At 45.0% G+C, this 20,181-nt stretch overlaps 1 protein-coding gene across 2 annotated transcripts; it reads right to left on the bottom strand.

Moving 5' to 3' along the window:
• Positions 1-1,867: 1,867 nt before the first annotated feature.
• On the bottom strand, positions 1,868-19,862 carry cmtm6 (CKLF-like MARVEL transmembrane domain containing 6). Of its 2 annotated transcripts, none has more exons than XM_005456020.4 (5): positions 19,703-19,862; positions 17,842-17,962; positions 9,905-10,081; positions 4,488-4,586; positions 1,868-4,330 (listed from the first exon to the last, which is right to left on the bottom strand). In XM_005456020.4, exons 2-5 carry the CDS (start codon positions 17,953-17,955, stop codon positions 4,172-4,174), a joined length of 549 nt encoding a protein of 182 aa, XP_005456077.1. In that variant the 5' UTR covers positions 17,956-17,962; positions 19,703-19,862; the 3' UTR covers positions 1,868-4,171. The 2 variants fall into 2 exon arrangements, with proteins under 2 accessions (XP_005456077.1, XP_025767127.1); XM_025911342.1 differs by lacking the exon at positions 19,703-19,862 and adding an exon at positions 18,369-18,466.
• Positions 19,863-20,181: the final 319 nt, after the last annotated feature.

Raw genomic sequence — 20,181 nt, 5'->3', positions numbered from 1 at the left:
AAGTTAGCGGCCATCCAGGTCTTTATGTCTTTAAGACATTCCTGCAGTTTAACTAATTGGTGTGTGTTACCTGGCTTCATGGACAGATAGAGCTGCGTGTCATCTGCATAGCAGTGAAAATGTATGCTATGTCTTCTAATGATGCTGCCTAAGGGAAGCGTGTATAATGTAAATTTCTCTACTTACTGATGATGTCAGACTTATTGATGTCATTGTCATCTGCATATACCAGGGGTCAGCAACCTTTTACACCCAAAGAGCCACTTGGACCCGGTTTCCACACAAAAGAAAACACTGGGAGCTGCAAATACTTTTTGACATCTAAAATGAAGATAACACTGTATATATTGTTTTTTACCTTTGTGCTTTGTGTGAACAACTAAGGTGTGCTGCTTATGTAATCCATGAAGTGCTACAGAGAAAATTACATTTTATTTATGTAATCAACACATTTTGAACTCTTACAGAAATATAACAAAAGCAAAGACACCCAGCTGAACTAAAATGATCCATGTAGCAAACAAAAACTGTTGTCAGCCGCCACCCTTATATCGCCTTTGGGCTGTTGGAGCCTTGACCTGACTTTTAGAAAATAATTGGAAAAAAGCTCTGTGCTGCTGAAAAATGAAAAATAGGTATTTGCAAAATTCTGCCTAAATATGTATTTTACCTGGTTAATGCGTGCGGCGGGGCGTGGTCTGCAGCACCGCTGCAGGGGAGGCAGACGCACCTGAGCGGCACCTGCAATCACGCCTCGCCGCCTTAAAGCCTGTGCTCTCTCTGCTGTTGTGTTGTCGGGCTGTGAGCTGAAAAGCTACAGCCGGCTGTATGCGTACAGCAACCGTGTGTGAAAAGTGGTCAATAAAGAGATGCTGAAAAGCGTGTTCATGCAAACATCGTCGAGTCCGCCGTGATATGTTTACAATGGAAGTTCTGGTCCCGAACCTCTGCGCACAGCGTCTGCAAATCGGGGCTTTCATCTTTACGCAGGACTGTAAGCTGTCATCTGTCAGGCGTGAACGGTGTTTGTCTTTAACATAGTTCACGGTGGAGAACAGCTGCTGACATAATGTGGATCCGGAGATCCATAATTGGCCTACCTGGGGTTGAAAGTCTCGATAAATGCACGGCGTTTCGGCGGGTACACCGGCTTCCGCGAGTGTGACGCTTATTTTGAGCGATGAAAAAAATAATAGAATATAATTTTATTTTTATATTTCAATATCACAATAATCTTCCAATTTAGAACTACAAGTTAAAAAAGAACTAAACACAAATAAAATACACTTCAGCGAAATACTTCTAATTTATTTGCCCAAACCAGGCGGAGCCACAGTATAAGGACAAAAGAGCCGCAGGTTGCCGACCCCTGGCATATACACACATGATCACACAGCTACCCACAGTACTTCTTTTTTCTTTCTTACTTTTACTGTGCATGTTGCACTTTGATGTATAATGGAAACAAAGTCTCCTGATTCTGACACGTTAATATTAACGAGCACTCAGTAAAACTAATGAAGATTGAGAGTAACCTGATCCAGTGGTGATAAAAAGTTCATCAGAGGTGAAACCGTCACACTGCTCTGTGCGTCAGTCTGCACTTTCCACCAACTGGAGGTCACATGGCTCAAAGATGTCCACACCCTCTCTGAAGCTCCTCCCTCATTGTGAGTAATATATTTATTAGGTCATAAGTTTGATGTAATTTTAATGAAGAGTTCCTCAGAGGCCCTCCTGAAGCTGTGGGTGCTTTGACACCATTTCTCTGTTGGGTTTTAACACGAGGTCAGATTTTTCTAGAACTCACCTTCAGTCCAAAAAGTTTTCCATGTATGTGGGTGAAAACAGAAACCGAACACGTTTCTTTATTGAAAATCTCTTTATCATGTGACAGAAAGAAACTGCAGCAATTTATTACAGACAATGAAATCATAACTGTATGTTCACACACAGGCTGCCAAACATCAGAGAAACTTATATACAAAACAAACGGGCTTTCTGTCTTGAAAATAAACTTTACTTGGTCTCAAATAGAAATGATTTCAGATTTCTGGATTGTCTGACACACACAGAAAAAGTGTTCCAGTGTACTCTGATTACTAACAAATGTCCTCGTCATCATAAAGTGTTTTTCATTTTCACAAATGTAGAGAAGTTTGTATAAAAACCGTCCTTTATTAATCTGCTGCTTCATGTGCTCTCAAATGTTTCTGAATTTCAAACTTCTCACTGATTTCATTTTTTTAACAAAAAATGTTGAATGTGACTTTATTTTGTCTCCTGAGACTTTGGAAAAATGGACGCAATTTAAAAAAACAAACAAAAAAGATAAAAAATATGAGACCTCAGAAATAAAGAAAAAACAGTTTTTATAATTAAACATTTAAAAATATCACATTTGTAGTAAAAAACCACAAACAAAAACAGATGGATGTTTGCCTTTAAACTGCAGTCCGCTTCATTTTCTGGGCATAAAACTGATTTAGAGTTTGATGTGACTTTAGTGAAGTTTGAGTGGGTGTGAGTGGGACGGAGGATTACTGAACCACGAACACGTTCACAACAACAGAGAAGGGGGAGGGACTCCAAGGTGCCCGACAGTACTGGTGAGAAACCCCATCAGCGAGTGACAGAGGGGAGGGAGGACTTGCTTCTAACAGGAAGAAAAGGAGAATTTCTGCTCAAAGAGCTCGATTCCTCTCACATTCCAATTTTAAATCATTTGTAGGCACGCAGTATCATTTTCAAGTGTAATTTTTGTCTTTTCTTTTTAATGACGCTGCCGGCTGTGGAGGCTTCCCATCCACGACGCCCTCACACACCCGCAGCTACATCAGCTTCAGCCGCCAACAGCAGAGAGTAAAGACAAGAAAACCTCAAACAAACACTTTGATATTCACCCTTTCATTGTTTCATTTAACACATTCACACGTCAGCGATTAGAATCACCAAGAGTCACTATGATTTACACTCTGATGCGCTTGAGCCCAACATCAAGGCAATAATTAGTGATAACAGTTAATAAAAGCATTAAAAGAGATCATTAAAAGCTCTGAGCTGATTTTGCTAAACTACCCCCGATATTCATATTTGAGTACACGGCATCAAAGATATCAAACACAAACAGGAAGTAAAAAACTAAGTTTAAAAATAAAAAGAACAATTTCGCTTTTAAAATGACGTCAAGAGTGACACCAAACATTAAAAGACCTGAAAACTAATGCTCTGTAACGTCCAGCAGGGGGCGACGACTCTGGTAGGAAAACAAACCGAGATCATCAAACAGTCTGTCGCTCGTTTCACGTGAAAGCGTTTAAAAAAAGCCTTCATCACCAACAAATGGGTGATGTCACAGCAGCTAGGTCCATCTTTTAGATACAGGCTATGGATAAACCTGACTGGTCCACGGGGAGAAATTTAAGGAGGACTAAGGCACATTTGGCAAAGGACTGCATTTCCACAGGGTCCAGATAAAAAAATGAAATAAAAAAAGAACTTTAACTCATCTGCAACAACTAAACAACCAGACGTCTCCCCCTGCTGGACACCGAGTCATTTCAACACGAGTAAGAATGATGAATAATTGGCCGAATCGTGACAAACCGCTGCTCTCTCAGCAGCTACTGTGTGGACTTTAACACGCTCTCAGTCTCAACCTGAGCATCGTGAGGCGTTCAGGGACACAGACGGTACTTCAGGAATATTTTCCTGAGGAGGTAAAAGTGTGCAACATTTCATTCAAATTAAAACTAAGGAGAATATATTTTAAAATCAGGATTCTGCTGGAGAGACTTGGACCAATCGGTGCCGACGCCTTCAAAAACACTTCATTCTGTGATTCTTTCTATGACAACAGGACGATAAAGCAAAGCGTTTATCACAAACTGCGTAAAAATAAATCCTACAATCTAAACTACAGCAGAAGATTTAGTGGTTCGGTGGTTTTAGTGTCTCTCGTTTTTGGCGCTCTGCACAGTGACAGGGTGATGACGGGTAACCGATTTCTGAAGAGAGCGCCCTCAGCGCTGGGAAAAGAACTACAAACCGGATTTAAAAAGAAAAAAAATGGACGTGAGGTCAGCATTGGAAGCTCCGCCCCTTCATCATCATATTAGAGGAATATTGGGAAAAGTAATGAGCGGCCTCACGCGTATGAGCAGAAAGATGCTTAAGCTGTCTCGGGTTTGAGTCTTTCCTCCTCTGCCGGCGGCTGGATGCCGTTAGTGTGCTCCTGCTTCTTGTCCTTGTTTAGGAAGGGAAGCCCGTGGCTCTTCACCATCAGGCCGATGTCAACGAAAAACGCCACAGTCGCCAAGAAGCCAAAGACCTGGACGACAGAGAAGAAGAAGAGCGCTGCTGTAGGTGACCTGATAACACACTGTCAGCCAGGAAGGAAAGGAAAGGAGGAGGTATAGAAGGAAAGAAAAAGGAAGATTCAGGAGGTAGGAAAGGAGGGTAGTGTGAGTCCGAGGACGTTTTCTCACCACAGCAACGGTCGCCTGAACCAAATGGCCGCGGTCTGTGGCGAAGACGCAGGAGGAGATGAAGAGCAGCAGAGCGATGACCCCGGTGTAAATCAAGTCCTGTAAAAGAGAAGAAGAAGAAGGTGAGACGAGCGCCTCCGACAGTCTCCCAGTTGCTGCCCTCAATCTGACCGGAACAATAAAAACAATAAAGGTGGACTTTTCTCAAACTGGAGGCGCTGCAGCGTGACGTACAACAGCGACACAAGCTTCATTTTGAGCCTTCAGTCTGGATTATTTCAGCACGCTGAACCCTCGACTCACCGTTCACGGCCTCACTGTAATACCTCACATGTGACAGACTTTCATCGAGACAATCCTGCCCGCTTACAGCTTCCAAACCAAATCCTGAATCAAACACACAGAGCCAAACATCCACACTTTGGTTTATCAAAGTCCAAGTTCACATTCAGAGCTACGATCCATCAACAGTCTTGGAATAAATGCGTGTTAAAATGTTTTGATCCATCTGAGTTGTAACACTCCGGACTCTGACTGGATGGAATCTTTATTTTGAACATGTTGAAAAAGTGCAACAACATAGAATTACAACAAGACAAACAAACAAAGCAAAACAAAAGGAAAACGAGCAACTACAAATAACTTTCATGTTCAAACAGGAGCAGGAAGCGTAAGCTTATTTAATCCCACCCCTTTTCCACTGTTTAGTAATCAATAGACTACAGAAATACCTCCTTACAATTACATTACATGTTACGTGTATTTTTTTAAAATAAATGTATTAATTATATGTATGTCTTTCTATCTATCCATACATACATATATACACATACACACATATTTAATAACCCCAGTAACACCTCAAAGGATACACAACCTACAGATATATATACTCATACCAACATACCCGTGCACCCGCACACATGTGAAAATATTGGACAAGAACACCCAATCAGATCTCTGCCTCCTCCCTGTACCCTGTAAAAACCACATCCTTAAACCGCTGTTTAAACTGCGCCGTGCTCGGACGTTGCTTCATATCTTTACTTAGTCTGTTCCACAGCTTCACTCCACACACAGAGATGCAAAAACTTTTTAATGTTGTGCGGATATAAGGATGCTTTGAATTTAATTCCCCCCTCAAATTGTATCCCCGTTCCCTTTTAGAAAACAGTTTTAGAATATTGTCAGGAAGCAGGTTATTTATTGCTTTATACATAATTGGTGCAGTGAGAAAATGAACCAAATCTATGAATTTTTGATTTTAAGAATAGTGGATTTGTATGATCTCTGTAACCGGTTTTATGGATTATCCTTATGGCCCTTTTTTGTAATATAAAGATTGATGATAGTGAACATTTGTAAGTATTGCCCCAAACCTCTGCACAGTAATGCAAATACGGTGCAATCAGGGAACAATAGAGAATGTGGAGTGATTTGTGGTCCAGAATGTGTTTTACTTTACTCAAGATTGAAACACTTCTTGAAATTTTGTTATGTATATGACTTATATGAGACTTCCAGTTTAATGTATCATCTATAATCACACCAAGAAACTTGTGTTCAAGAACTCTTTCAATTTCCACACCATCTGTAAGAAACGCACGAGTGCAGATTCAAAGTCACTTCTAAGTTCAAAGACTCTGACTAGAGCAGTGGTTCTTAACCTGGGTTCGATCGAACCCTCGGGGTTCGGTGAGTCGGTCTCAGGGGTTCGGCAGAGCCTCCGCCGTGACATGCACGGCTCATTTTGTGCACCAGTAAAAAACATATCTATGTCTTGAATTTGAAAAAAAATCATATTCTATTTTTCACTAAAGAGGGGTTCAGTGAATGCGCATTTGAAACTGGTGGGGTTCGGTACCTCCAACAAGGTTAAGAACCACTGGACTAGAGGCTACAACTGCAGTTCAGTCTGCAGACTGTAGGTGGCAGCATCACGCCGGTATATGACAGCTTTTACTGGTTTTCAGCCACAGTGGTGTGTGTGTGCGCATGCTCCAGCTGTGAAGGCTGCACAGCTGCAGGAGGCAAATGAGGAAAAGCAGTTTTTTTACAGTCCAGAAATCTTCATTCATTCACTCTGATTGTTTCCAGCCTCACAGTTTCACTCTGGGACGTCTTTAAAGTTGTAGCTGCGATAAAACCAAGTTCAGACTTTAGACTTTGTGTGACTTGTGGCGGATGTAGGGCGTGTCTGCATCCACGGTCCGGTTCACGCTTTCAGTTTGGGGCCGTATCTCGTTTTAATTCATTGTTTAGTGGGAATGAATAAGTCCATCATTCTGAGGCTAACGAAGCTCGACCGCTCGTACTCGTCTCGTATTTAAACACACCACAGCTGGCGGGCGCTCGCTGTGGTACCGATGTGAAAGGTGATGTTGACAAATGTTCCCGATCACTGAGATTCAAACTCGTCCAGCACTTTGAGTAGATGCATCTGGAGCGGCTGTGACAACCTTACATTGCCTCGTTCTCACATTGTCACAGTCACAATCTTTGGCGTCCACGCTGCCCGACAGCAGGTCGACGCCATCAGCCTTTTAGGCATGAGCGCTAAACAGAAAACCGACGCTGTGGCTAAAACACGTGTGTTAAAATGTGAAGCCTGAAACCTTCGGGTGACGTCATGGCGGCTGCGCCAGCGTCCGATCTCAAGTTCAGCCTCTGCGCTTCTCTCGTATCGACTGTTTTTTCAGCTCCTCTGTTCTTTTGTTCAGTTTCATTTAATTTACAAAGATCCCACAGAGAAAACACACACACACTCGGACCGCCATTAGAGTTCTCCCTCCCTCTAAGACAACTTTCTCCTGATTGGCTGCCCCTCATATGCAGCAGGAATAAAACAGATGGGAACAGGTCACCTCTGATCACTGACTGTGGAAGTGTGGGCTTAAAATGCCTCCCATCATGCTTCCTTATGACAACATGCTCTTAATGTGAAAATTTAGCTGCTGCTGTTCCTGTCTGGTGTTTCTTTGCGGGCATGTTGAGGTTTCTCTTTAATTGGTACGATGAAGAAGAACTCTGTGGCTCGTCAGCTGTCTGAGCAGACACTGTTGTTCCTAGAGTATTTAAAAGTAGAATGGGAGGCAGAGCCTTCAGTTTTCAGGCCCCTCTTCTGTGGAACCAGCTTCCAGTTTGGATTCAGGAGACAGACACTATCTCTACTTTTAAGATTAGGCTTCAAACTTTCCTTTTTGCTAAAGCATATAGTTAGGGCTGGACCAGGTGACCCTGAATCCTCCCTTAGTTATGCTGCAATAGACGTAGGCTGCCGGGGATTCCCATGATGCACTGGGTGTTTCCTTTCCAGTCACCTTTCTCACTCACTATGTGTTAACAGACCTCTCTGCATCGAATCATATCTGTTATTAATCTCTGTCTCTCTTCCACAGCAGGTCTTTATCCTGTCTTCCTTCTCTCACTCCAACCAATCACAGCAGATGGCCCCGCCCCTCCCTGAGCCTGGTTCTGCCGGAGGTTTCTTCCTGTTAAAAGGGAGTTTTTCCTTCCCACTGTCGCCAAAGTGCTCATAGGGGGTCATATGATTGTTGGGCTTTCTCTGAATATATTATTGTACGATCTACTGTACAATATAAAGCTCCTTGAGGCGACTGTTGTTGTGATTTGGCGCTGTGTAAATAAAATTGAATTGAACTGAATTGAGAGCACCACGCTGCGGTCGTTGTTGTGTTCCTCTTTTTATTTCAGGCAGGTAACCTAAAATAAAAGTGTTTCCACACACGAAGGTGGTGCTGAGGCCTCCGGCGGAGAGAGAGCGCCGCTGAAAATCAGTGCAGCGGAAAGGCTCGGCCTTCAGTTTCCTGTTTCCTGTCCACGCTCACCTGCATGACTTTTAAACTTTGAAAAAGCAGAGGAAGCAGCGTCTCTGTCAGCAGAGTTAAGGCTGACACCATGATCCCGGAGCTGCTCCACCATTTCTCAAAGATCGGCCTTTAAACGGCTGCAAATACCAACCGTGAACTCACGCCAACTTTACTGGACCAAACTCTTTATGCTTGTGCCCCTCTGACTCCTCCCCCTCCTCGCATCCAATCCCACGCTTTCCTGCTTCAAAGTTCAGAGCAGGTTTTTTTCCATGTGGACGTGAAAATGAGGGAACGCTTTAATTACTTTAATCTGAAGTTATTTATGAGCATCTTTATTTAGATGAATCATTTCCACGTGAATGATTTAACAGGAAGGCGTTGTTTGACTGGCCAACTTTAAACCTCATCTCTATAAAAATAAAAAAGGTGGGGGCGTCGGTGCAGCCTGGTTTGTGCTCAGCCAATCAGAGAGAGGCAAAGAGGCACCACTCTAAAGGAAAGGGCGAGGGTTCGATTGAAGCTGGCACCTTCATTAGGTTTAGAACAGCTGGTGCACTCGCAGCTCCACATGCAAACATTTTCCACCCTGCTGAGTCTGAATTTGCAAAAAGAAAATCGTCCGCTTCTCGTTTTCGAGTTTCACTGCGCCCACGCTGTAAGATGAAGGACTGAGCGGGAAACATCATCTGGAAGAGTCATCAGTGAGAGACTAAAATAAACCGTCTGTTTTCATTTTGGTGCGAGACGACAGCAAAGCTCGCAGGAGGAGAGCCGGGACAAACGGCACCGCCGCGCATCCTCCTCAGACTGATTTTACTCGAGTACTCACACGAGTACCCGACTCCCTCAGGGTTACTCTGGCATCACAGACAGAAAGCACGCCGGGCTGTCCGTGCTCTGATGCTGCAGCTCAGTGAACCAATGCAAAGATGTTTTTTTAGTCAAGCAAAGGTTAAAAATAGTAACAAGACAAATAGTTCCTCATCTGTCCAGAAATTCAAAACGATACAAAATTAAATGTATAAACTGAAGTCAAAGGACTGAAATATGAATAATACGGAGCCCGAGCATCATGTGTTGCTGGGTTAATGCTAGTTCAGCACTCTCTGGACAGCTGCTCTGACTACATGAACGAGTGCTGGGCCGACTCGAGTATACACTCACGATCTGACTGTGGAAGCCAAACTCGACCTGCTCCTCTAATGACTGTCGATCGGGTCGTTATTGTAGTTTGAAGTGGGTTTGAACAAAGACCATCAAAGATAAAAGTGTGCTCTGAAAGAGGAAGTGACTCTAAATAAAGCCAGACATGAACTCTGTTCAGATTCAGAGACTGTTTAGACGTTTCCAATACTCAGAGTGGGACCGTCTCTAATCACTCATTTAGTCTTGAAATACTCACCTGTGTAGCTTTTATTTCTCAATAATATAGTTTTATATTATTTTCCCTTCCTTTACTATTTTTAATGTCACTTTTAATTATCTTGAGCCTGGCCAGCTGTTTCCAGCCTTAATGCTAAGCTAACCTGCAGCCGTTCATCAGCGGAGAAGAGTCGGACTGAAACGTGATCTTCAGGTTCTTACCACTTTGGACCAGTCCTCGATGCCGATTTTTTTGTGCAGCTTAGTGGACAGGAGGACGAGCAGCAGCAGGGTGAAGAGGAAGGCCGTGCAGCTGACGAACTCAAAGAAGTAGAGAGGAGAGCAGCTGAAGCAGCTGTCCACCGTCTCCTCCAGGATGAAGGCAATGAAGGAGAGCACCTGAGGGAGAAACAGGAGGTCAGCACAGGTGAGGATAGAATAGAAATATAAGTCAGGGTGTGCCCCAGGGATCGCTCCTAGGACCACTCCTGTTTGCTTCATACATCAAACAGTCGGCGTGTTAAAGCGAGATGTTCTCCTAAAGCAGAGACCGACCTGTGAACACTACTGTGAATCTGTCACAGCCTGTGAAACCACGGCTGCAGAGATTCTCGTGATGCGTCTTTTATTAGTTGAATAAAAAATGATCTATGGATCTGCAGGTTCATCAAGTTAAACCTGAGTCTTAGAATAAAACGTGTAGTTTCAGTGGACCGGCCCACTCAGGATCAAAGTGGGCTGCAGTTTGACATCCCTGCGTTAAAGCACGAACAATGATAATAATAATGATTATTCTCATATTTTGTCAGACATTTTGGTGATTATGAAGAAATAATTGCATGAAATGTTATTTTGTTTCACTTTTCCCACTAAAAGCTTCTTCAGCAGCTCACATATTCACGAGGGGCCAAAAACGCTCTGCGTGTTTGATTTGTCAGTTTTATTCTGCACGTCTGCTCCCGGCATCGAACGCTGCAACTATGACACACTGGGAGAAACTGACCCGACAGTCACCACTTCCTCTTCCTGTAGGAAACTGAGACCTTCAGTCTCTGTCAGCTGCTGCCTCGTGTATTCGTCTTTTCGTCCTCTTATCTGAGACGAAGCCAGCTTGTTTGATGTGAGCTGACAAACTGGAATGTGACGTGTATTTCCAGTCTGAGCAGCTGCTGGCAGTTTCAGGCCGGCGTGACAACACAAAGGCGCCAGCTCTGCTGCGTTTCATGAGAAGTTGTGGTCGAACCGCTCCGACCGCTCCGATCTGTGTGGGCGGCAACAACAGCAACTGCTCCACACCAGCAGCCATCGCAAGGACGCCCTGAGCACATCTGAACCACCACAGCGGCGAGACCATGAGATCTGCAAACCAGCAGGAGCCGATAGGAGCGCTTCACCCCTCAGACCCCCCGAGTTTGGGGACCTGAAAGAGCAGGCAGTATGGGCCTAGGCAGGGGGGCGGGGGATGTTTGGACTACAAACATGGAGGAATTCGTGGTTGAGCTCTTCCAGGCTCCAAACACAGAAATCAGAAATACGCGTGTTGTGAATGTAAACTGACCTTTAAATGACTCAGAGAGCAGCGCAGTGCAGAAGGACGGCTGATGTGGAGCTTCCACTAACTGCTGGAAGGAGGAAGTCAGGACCACACCAACTCTCTGACCACTTGTCAGGACAGAAACTTTAAGAAATGACACTACTGTGCTCTGATTGGTCCAGATGTAAGTACACGATGATGTGTCGAATGCACTCTCGAGAAAGTCCAAGCCTGCCAGAGTTGCTCTGTCTGAAACGTTTGAGGAGCGTGTCAGAGCTGCACGCCTGCTTTCTGCAGGTGACGCCGTCCCGTCGGCTTCTTCACACCGCGACCTCCGGGTGGAGTAAAGCTGCCAAAATGAGCATAAAGACAGAGCTCAGAGTAGAGTCGCCGCTCGTCCAGAGCCAGGAGAGATCGTCACGCCAACAGATAAGAACCAGGAACCAAAGTCGGGATCATCAGGAATCAGGAGGAACAAACATATTTAAATATGAACTACCAGAGTCTTTAAACAGCCGTGCACGTGTGCAGGGATATTTTCCTCTCGCTGTTGCGTGTTTATCCTCGTGGTTAAGCCGAACGCCAGCCTCTGTCTCCGTTACAGTGGCGAGTTTAACTGTAGGAATATTCCATGTTAAAGTGAGCCTTAGGTTATAAAAAGGCTTTGTGCTTTTCTTCAGACAGACAAACCCAGAACCACAGAGCGAAAAGCAGACCGCCTGACGTCAGCAGGCCGAGAGCGGCTCTCCTCTGGACGAAGGTTTAAGGCGCCAATACTTTTATCCTTCAGTCAGAAACACCGACATGACTCATTCTCTGTCAGTAATCTGATTACATGTTCTGACACTGTTCTGTACCACCAACAGGTTATTTTTAGGGACGCGTATTTCTTTATTCTAGGAGCAGAAAACATAAGACGTGAGAGAATCTGAGTGACTTTTGAGTGTTTCTGTAAATACTGCCACTGTGTTTGTGCCCATCATTGACATCCTGCACATCCTGAGTCATCTGCTCTCACTTCCCCACACTATATGAACTATATGAACATAAATATGCAAAGACTGAATTCTGCCATCACTGTCATCAGTCAGGCTCCCACCATCGGACTGTTCAAATCAGAAACACAGCGAGTGGGTGGAAGGTGGAAATCAAGAACCTTCACCGGCACCTTCTCGTGCAACTCTGCTGTTTCTACGTCGCTCAGTAGAAGACCTCCACCATGTGTCAGTCACTGGTGCTGGATCTCCTCCATCATGTCCAAAGTGGTTTATTTTAGGGAACTGAAAGAAGACATGAAGAGACGAATCTGCAGAACGGGGCGGGTGAAGACGCTCTCGTCCCGGGGTGGTAATGTGGAACTCCACGCTGACAGCTTCGTCTCACCTTCGATGCACAACCTCATATAAATAAATCTAAACATGTCGTTAAGGTTGGAAACTGTGGACTTGCATGAAATTGAGGTCACCTGGAACAGAGAGTCTGCGGTGAAACCTGTTTTTTCCAAATGAGCTGCACTCACTGAATTCTGATGCACACAGAGTCATTTGGTTCCACAATGAGCCTGAAATATGACAGAAACTGCTCAGGTCACTTTGATGGTTCCTCCTATTACGCTTTAAAGGGTTCAAATGTGAAGCAGCTTTTGGTGCCTTTGCTCGTGAACATCTGAGCTCATTTAAATCAGGGCTTTACGCTCCATTAAGCTTCACTACAACAAGTCCAGATCCTTCTCAGCGTCTTAGATGTGTTTTGTTCTTTATGGCCCTCTTTTATGAACGCTCTATATTTAAACAGTGCTGCAGTAAATTCCATCGACACCCGGCTGCGTTCGGCTCTGCGGTCGCTCGTGTGAAAAACAGCAGCTCTTCTTTTCCTTTCATCTTGCTGTAAAAGCAGAAGTTTGATGTGTTGCAGTAATGAAAACACTGACAGTATTTAGCGTCCCGTTTCCCACAAAATAAAAATGCGTCACTCGTGAAACGCTGGATTTTAGAAACCTGACGGATGTACACGGGCCAGCGTGCACACCCTGAAATCCTCCCGAAAGACTTCCTGTTCAGCACAGACAGGTGAGCGAGCTGCAGACAGACGTGACCCGGCGTGAATCAGCGCGCCGTCAGCACCTGCAGCCGTGTCACCTTCACTCAGCTGACGTATCACACTGGGGTTAAACTCACAGTGGGAATCCCCGCACGATTCCACAGTGAAGCTGCTGTTAAAAACTCACTCAGCACTTCCTGTCTGCTTCACAATAAACTTACACTGAGACAGTGGGAAGCTTTTATTGTGAAAGCACCTGGAGAGGCAGGGATTGAAGCTGGACAACAGCAAACACGGTGCTTTAACCTTCAGGGAGGCGCACGTGTGTGTTTGTTAGCGATTCTCATGAATCTGTGCAGCAACTTTAACACGTTGTTACATTTTTTCTAACATCATTAAAACAAAGACAATAAGCAGCAACATGAGGATGATCTAAATGATTTATGCAAAAAACTGATTAATGTCAGTTTGTTCGAATCTCTCACAGCTGAAGGAAACAGAAACACGGCGTCCTCTGCCTGCAGTGATCTTCAGACATTACACATCACTGAGGAACTGATTTATTTCTAATGCCTACATCCACCCAAACGATCAGCTGTGTTAACTACACCTCTGTGGATGAACAGGTTGGAGGCAGACTGCACATGCATGTGGTGACTGGGGTTAAGTGTAATGCAATGCTACAACCTGGTTTACAAACCTGTAGTTATGAGGGGCAGCCAATCAGAAGTTTAGGTGGACAAAGGCTGAGTATGGGGATAAACATGGATTATTTTGAACTGTGACTCATGCAAAGCTGCTCTGGTGGAGCCCACATGGAAAAAACATTAGACTGGGCCTCCTTTATTCTGTGGCTTTCAGTTGTTTCAGAGTTCCAGTTTATTTTGCAGGAAGGTTTCACAAAGATCTGACCGCACATCCTCTTTCTGCCCAGCACCCACCCGCGCCAGCTCCATCCAGACTCCCAGGGCCGGATGCAGGCGTCGTTCTCCCACCGAACACCTCACTGAGCTGTTGCAACGGCAGCTCTGAGATCTGCTAACGACAGCCAAACTGACTGCTCCGCAACACTTTCACTTCCCGTTCTGCAGCTTCCTGAAGAGCTGCTGGATGAGGAAGATCCAGTCACAGAGAGGTCACACACACAAACACACACACACACACACCGACTGGTTCCCTCACACCACGGAGCACGGCCAATGAATCCATCCGGCTCGTCACCGTCCGGCTGCTAATACGCATTAATCTGTCCTGAAAACAGTTCCCAACAAACGAACCTCCACTTCCTGTTTTGCTGTTAAATTCTGCTCATGAAAGAGACGATGATGTTTGTGAGGCAGAAGCCGCCGAGCCCGGAGCCGAGAGCCACAGACTGGATGTGTGGATTCACACTTCAGCTTAGACAGAACCTCCACATTAAAAGCACCAAAGCGACCTCATCCCCGTCTCCTGTAACCAGGAAGTCACAGACCTTATTTGGCCATCATCATCGCGCTGATGCATTTCACCTGCACCCGTGTGCTACATACAGCGGCCTGTCGACACGCGCTTCCTCGTGCCCCTGCAGACACTATGGCACGTTCCTCGACTGGCTGCTGGAGGTCAGAGGTCAGATGCAGAGAGAGAGCTGCACCAGGGTGAGTGCTCTGGTCCTGAACAGATCGCAGACGTGTTTCCAAACACTCGCTAACTGCTCGCAGTGAAACTGCCGGTAACTTGCGCCATATTGCTGCACAAAAGCAACAGATACACATTTTTCCTACCAACCAGTGGTTGCCATGCAGCTCTGGGAGCAATAAAAATGTCCTCACTCCGGTGCACACAGGTCAGGACACAAAAGGATTCAAGTCATACACATAAATGTGTTTACGACCTGTCCGAGTACAACGCCAGCTGGGATAGTCTCCGCCCCCTACTAGTGGATGAGAATGGAGGGACAGAAACTGACTCTGCGTTTGTTTTGTATGAATATCTGCTTGATTCATTGATGCAGAGACACTTTTAAAAAATTCAGCTTGAAAGCCGCTGACACAGATTTCGCTTCTTGTTTCTGGAACGATGACATAAGTGCGACACTCAAAGATGTCAGCCCGTTTCACGCCGTGAGTGTTTCCGTGCAGTTGTTCGGTGTGTGGCGGTAACACAGTTTATCTAAGAGCGTCTGACTTCAGCAGCAGGTTTTGTGTTGCTGTTGGTTCAGACGACTCTTCATCTGTGAGGAGCGCGGCCAAACTGTTAAAGAGGCGACACCGCGAGGGCTTCACCGCTGTGAACATCATTACATACATGTACACAGGCGCACGCGTAATTCTGCTCTGCTCTTTTGTTTGTGAAGTACTTTGTGCCAAACAGATGAGCAAATAATCAGCAAGTGCTGGAAAAGTTGTCTGCCGGTCGGCGATGACGGTGGGGGCGCTGCCGTCCACCACCGGCTGCTGGAATACGTGTGACTGACGCACAAGAGACTGAAGAGATGCCGAAAACCACCACAGTATGAACTGGATCAGAGGGACAGGACGTGCTGGGGGCAGTTAGTTAGCAGAACCTGAACTTTCAGAATAAAAGCGAATGGATCCTTCATGAAACGAAACTATGCCGATGACGGATCCTTCCTTTGGAGTTATTAAATATGAGCAGGTCAGCACTTCGTGAGGTCAAACTAAGACACATCAGCTCTGTTCACGGCTCCGTTAAACATCTGGTTCCAGCTGCAAACCCCGCTTTAAACAGAGATCTGCAGGAGAGTGCAGCAGCTTCCTGTCTGGTTACTGGCAGTGGACTGTGAGCGCACCACAAACTGCGGAGGCATTTCCTGCTCTGAGCAGCCTGAAGGGAGGGCGTGTGAGGAGCGTGCTGCACGTCCTAAACAAACTGAGGTGAAAGCACAAGTCCACCTGGTTTAATCCTGAAAGCAGCGCTCATGTGCGCAGAGTTGTTTTGGTCTCAGTCCAGGAGGATTTGTCTACTGCGATGATATTTTTGTTCGTTACCTTCATGACTCCTCACCCATTTAGCATGTTTCCAAAGTCCGCCGGGACATTACAGCATCACCTCACCTGCATGGATCCAACTCAGGTGCTCACAGAGTTACAAGTCTTTTTTTTTAAAGCAGCAAACAAGTCACCATCATCGTTAACAGACCGGTGATGAGTGCAGACTGTGTAATTTGTAATTCCTGTCACCATTTCTCATGCTCACAGTGTTTCCTGTCAGTCAGCTGATGGCTGTGAGCCTGCAGAGACTCGCAGAGGATCGACTCTGCAGCCGGTCGCTTTCGGTTTTTTGGGGGTTTCCACAGTAACGACCCTGAAAACAGCTGAAACTATAATAGATCCTGTCAGCTACACGGCTGGGCTTGGCCACCAAGACATCACCCGTCGCTTCAGGTCATCTCACACGGTCCAGCCTGAAGATGGTCAGTGGTCACTTTTCTCTGGGCTCTACAGTTATGATCTGCACACCCGAGGCCCCCGCACACCCGAGGCCCTGTGTGTTTGCATGTGCGTTTCCTCACTGCTACTCCTTCTGTAGCTCTGACATGTAAAGAGCTGAACTCTGTTGCACCAACACCGAGCTGCAGGAGAACCTGAGAGTGTTTGACTGAGAATCACTGCACATGTGCATAATTCATGGAAGTCACAGAGCAGCAGCAGCAGCCGCTGCATTGTTTTCCTGCACCATGTGGGCTGCACAGCGGATGGTTACAGAAACATCAGACCCACAGCAGAGTCAGAGGTGAGAGAGCAGAGACAAAGAGTCTTTTAAGACATCTGAGGCAAAGTTTCGGCAACATGCCAAACACAATCACAGTTTCAGCATCTAAATAATGAATCTTTCCTCTCTGAAGCATCAGAAACCTGCTTTTCTGTCACAGCTTTCAAACTGAGCTACTGTTCACCACACCGGACAGGAAACTGGGCACCTCTCCACAGGAAGGGCCCGGCGTCGGCCCGTCTTCCTGCAGAGGCGCAATCCTCGCTGTTAAAGGGAGTTTAAAGAGTGCGTGCAGGTCGGGCCAGAGCCTGAGAGCAGGCAACAAATATCTGAAACTTATTCTGAAGGACAATTTAATCATTTACCAACATTAATGTTTAAACACCAAATGTTCCCAATCTCTATAATTCTTATTCCAACTAAATATCATTGATTTAAAATAAAAACAACTTTTAATTATTTAATTTTAAATCTGAGGAAGGTCATGATTTTTGTTTTTAACTGAATATTTTACTTGAACAGTTTTAATTGAAAGTCTGCAGAGGTGTTTGCCAGCAGCAGACAGAGGACAGTGTCAGCTCATAGAGCAGCTCAGTGTAATCCAAAACAAGTAAAATGAAAAAAACGAAGCTTAATTTCAGCAGACTCAGACTTTTACGGCACACCTGCAAACACACGTTTAAGTTTTGCCCGTTTTAGTTTCAGCCAATGAGCTGACACAATGAGGAAACCCTGAATGTTTCACACAGTTTGTGTGTTTGCAGGTGTGAGTGAATGCTCCTGGTACTCCAGTGTAAGTCTGGATAGACTAAACGAAAGCATCTCATTGGCTAATGAAGAGTCACATGAGTCTGAACATCTTTGAACTCACCACTTCAACGACTTTTAGTATAAAGCGGTTTCTGTCCAGGTGGGCCGAGGGGATCAGGCAGAAGCTGTCTCCAGGGTTTGGGGTCGTTGTGGAAGTATAAACTGCGTCAGTCATGATGGAGCTGAGAGAGAGAACAGAGACAGGTCAGATCACAAACACCACACACTCGTGGTTTCTGCTCTAAAAGGGACAAAAACCTGCAGCGCTAATATTTCACTCGAATCTCACACCAGAGGCCGGCAGCACGGGGCAGGGCCTGGGGCTTACAGAGGCAACTTCAGGGTTACCTGGACTGTCAGGTAAACCATAAAGGATAACCGCAAAGATACATCAGCATGGCAACCTATGCTGCTGCCCCAACCTGCTCCAGAGCAGGTTACGTTCAACGCTGGTGTTCCTCCATTCAGTGGAGTCGGTAAGTTCCAGCTCAGCAGGTTTCATACATAAAAAATTCCTTCAGCACAAAAACTGTTAAAGAATCCAGACGTGGCACTTTTAAACACACACTTCAAGCCAGCATCAGTTACCATGGTGATGGTGAAAAGAGAGGAAAGGCTGAAAACTGTGGCAGCTCTGAGCACAGCAGCGTTATTACAGCTCGTCCCACCATCAGAGCAGCTGCACACTTTATCTCTTCACAGAGGAGAAGCACCGGAAACAGCATCAGCAAAGACTCCGCCTATTCAGGGGGTCTGGGCTCACGTTTAGGGACACACGTCACTGAATCCGGTTTTACGTCACATTCAACGGGAGATGAAATCATTTTATAATATTTCAAATCCTTGCCCACTTCCACAGGAACCACGTGACCACGTTTAAAATCACACTAACATTTATTCATCTGTGTAATAATAATGATAATCTCCAGCTGCACCTAAACAGCAGGTGAGATTACAGGTTTTTAAAACGCTGAATGAACGTGAGGTTAAAGCTGCTGAGCAGAAAACTAAAGCAGTCACAGAGAAATGATGGTGGCTGCGATCTGGATTCAAGGAAAGATTTAGTGTATTTATGCACAGCGATGGGAAACTCCTGTTTCAGAGCAGCCGAAACATTAAAGTCCGCCTTAAAAAACAAACAGAGTGAAAGAAAAAAGCTCACTAAAGATCTAAATATGGCGTCAGGCTCGTTTGTCTTCATAAACAGCAATAAGGTCGACATGACGTCACGCAGTACAACTGAAGTGAAAAGCGCTAAAAAAGTCACTGAATGTATTTCTGCACGCGTCCGTGGAGCTTCTCCGTGGAGCTGTGGGGACATTTCTGATAAATTTCTCATTTTCACAGTAGTGAAAGCGAAAGTGATCCGGGCAGGTGAGCACAGCTCAGGTGTGATAAGAGCAGTTTATGAAGCTATCAGCCAGCCGGCCATCTTGCAGTCATATTTGAACCACAACACTGAACTTTAATGAGAAATGCTGATAATGAGCGAGTGTCTGATTGTAGACAGCTACAGATCCAGTTACAGAGTGTCCCGACAAACTGAACACACTGCACGGCCCTACTCTGCAGATAATTCAGTGATAAACCAACTTTTTAAGCCCACACGGCCCGCGATCAAATACACGATAAGATGAAGAGGCTGCTGCCGAAGTGAAGAGCGGCTCGGTCACTAAATATTTAAAGATTCTGCGATGATTTTAATTCAGCGCTTTTCTCCAGAAACGACCCTAGAAAATAAAATTGACCTAATTCTGAATGAAGCCTGGCGTGCGTCGCACTTCCTCGTGAAACGGACGTGCTGTGAGCTTCGTATCGATTTTTGATGCTGGCCTGAAATGTACGTAACGTAACCACTAAAACAGGAAGTGAGGATAAAGTTTGAAGTCGATAAAAACGCGAATGTTCAGAAACAAACTCACCGTTCAGTTTTCTGCCGCTGAGCACGAAGATAAAGTTTCCAGCTGTAAAGTTCAGGCTCGACTCGAAGCCTTCTTCCTCTCTAATATTACTCAAACTTCCGCATTCTGCCCTGTGTTTTCTACAGTCAATGGTCGTGCCAAACACACACAAACCGGGAAGATTTTCAAAGTAAAGGTGCTCAACGTTAGTAACAAGGAAACAGTTTCAAATAACCAAAATAAGACAGAAAGAAAGGCGTGAAAAGGTGACACAAAGACAAATAACGTGAAAAGAAACAAGAATGAAAGGAATTTTTAAAAAAGGTGACAATAAAAGGAAATAAAGTCAAATCAGAGAAAAGTTACCAAATAAAACACAAAGTTATCAAAACCAGAGAGTGATAAAAATTCTGAAAAAGGAAATAAAGTTAAAAAAACAGGAAAAAATGAAACAAAATAAGATGTCAAGTATAAATAAATAAGGTGATAACAAGACAATA

The sequence above is a fragment of the Oreochromis niloticus genome, linkage group LG11, assembly GCF_001858045.2.
Source record: "Oreochromis niloticus isolate F11D_XX linkage group LG11, O_niloticus_UMD_NMBU, whole genome shotgun sequence".
Taxonomy (NCBI): domain Eukaryota; kingdom Metazoa; phylum Chordata; class Actinopteri; order Cichliformes; family Cichlidae; genus Oreochromis; species Oreochromis niloticus.
This window is presented reverse-complemented; position numbering and strand designations above follow the sequence as displayed.

What these genes read in the sequence shown, in the direction of transcription:
- cmtm6 (XM_025911342.1), bottom strand. Translation starts at nt 18,451, where the DNA reads ATGGTGGGACGAGCTGTAATAACGCTGCTGTGCTCAGAGCTGCCACAG. An exon ending in TCGAGGACTGGTCCAAAGTG is followed by an intron (nt 4,587 to 9,904) that starts GTAAGAACCTGA and finishes TCTCTTTTACAG; the next exon opens with GACTTGATTTACACCGGGGT. An exon ending in TTCAGGCGACCGTTGCTGTG is followed by an intron (nt 4,331 to 4,487) that starts GTGAGAAAACGT and finishes TCTGTCGTCCAG; the next exon opens with GTCTTTGGCTTCTTGGCGAC.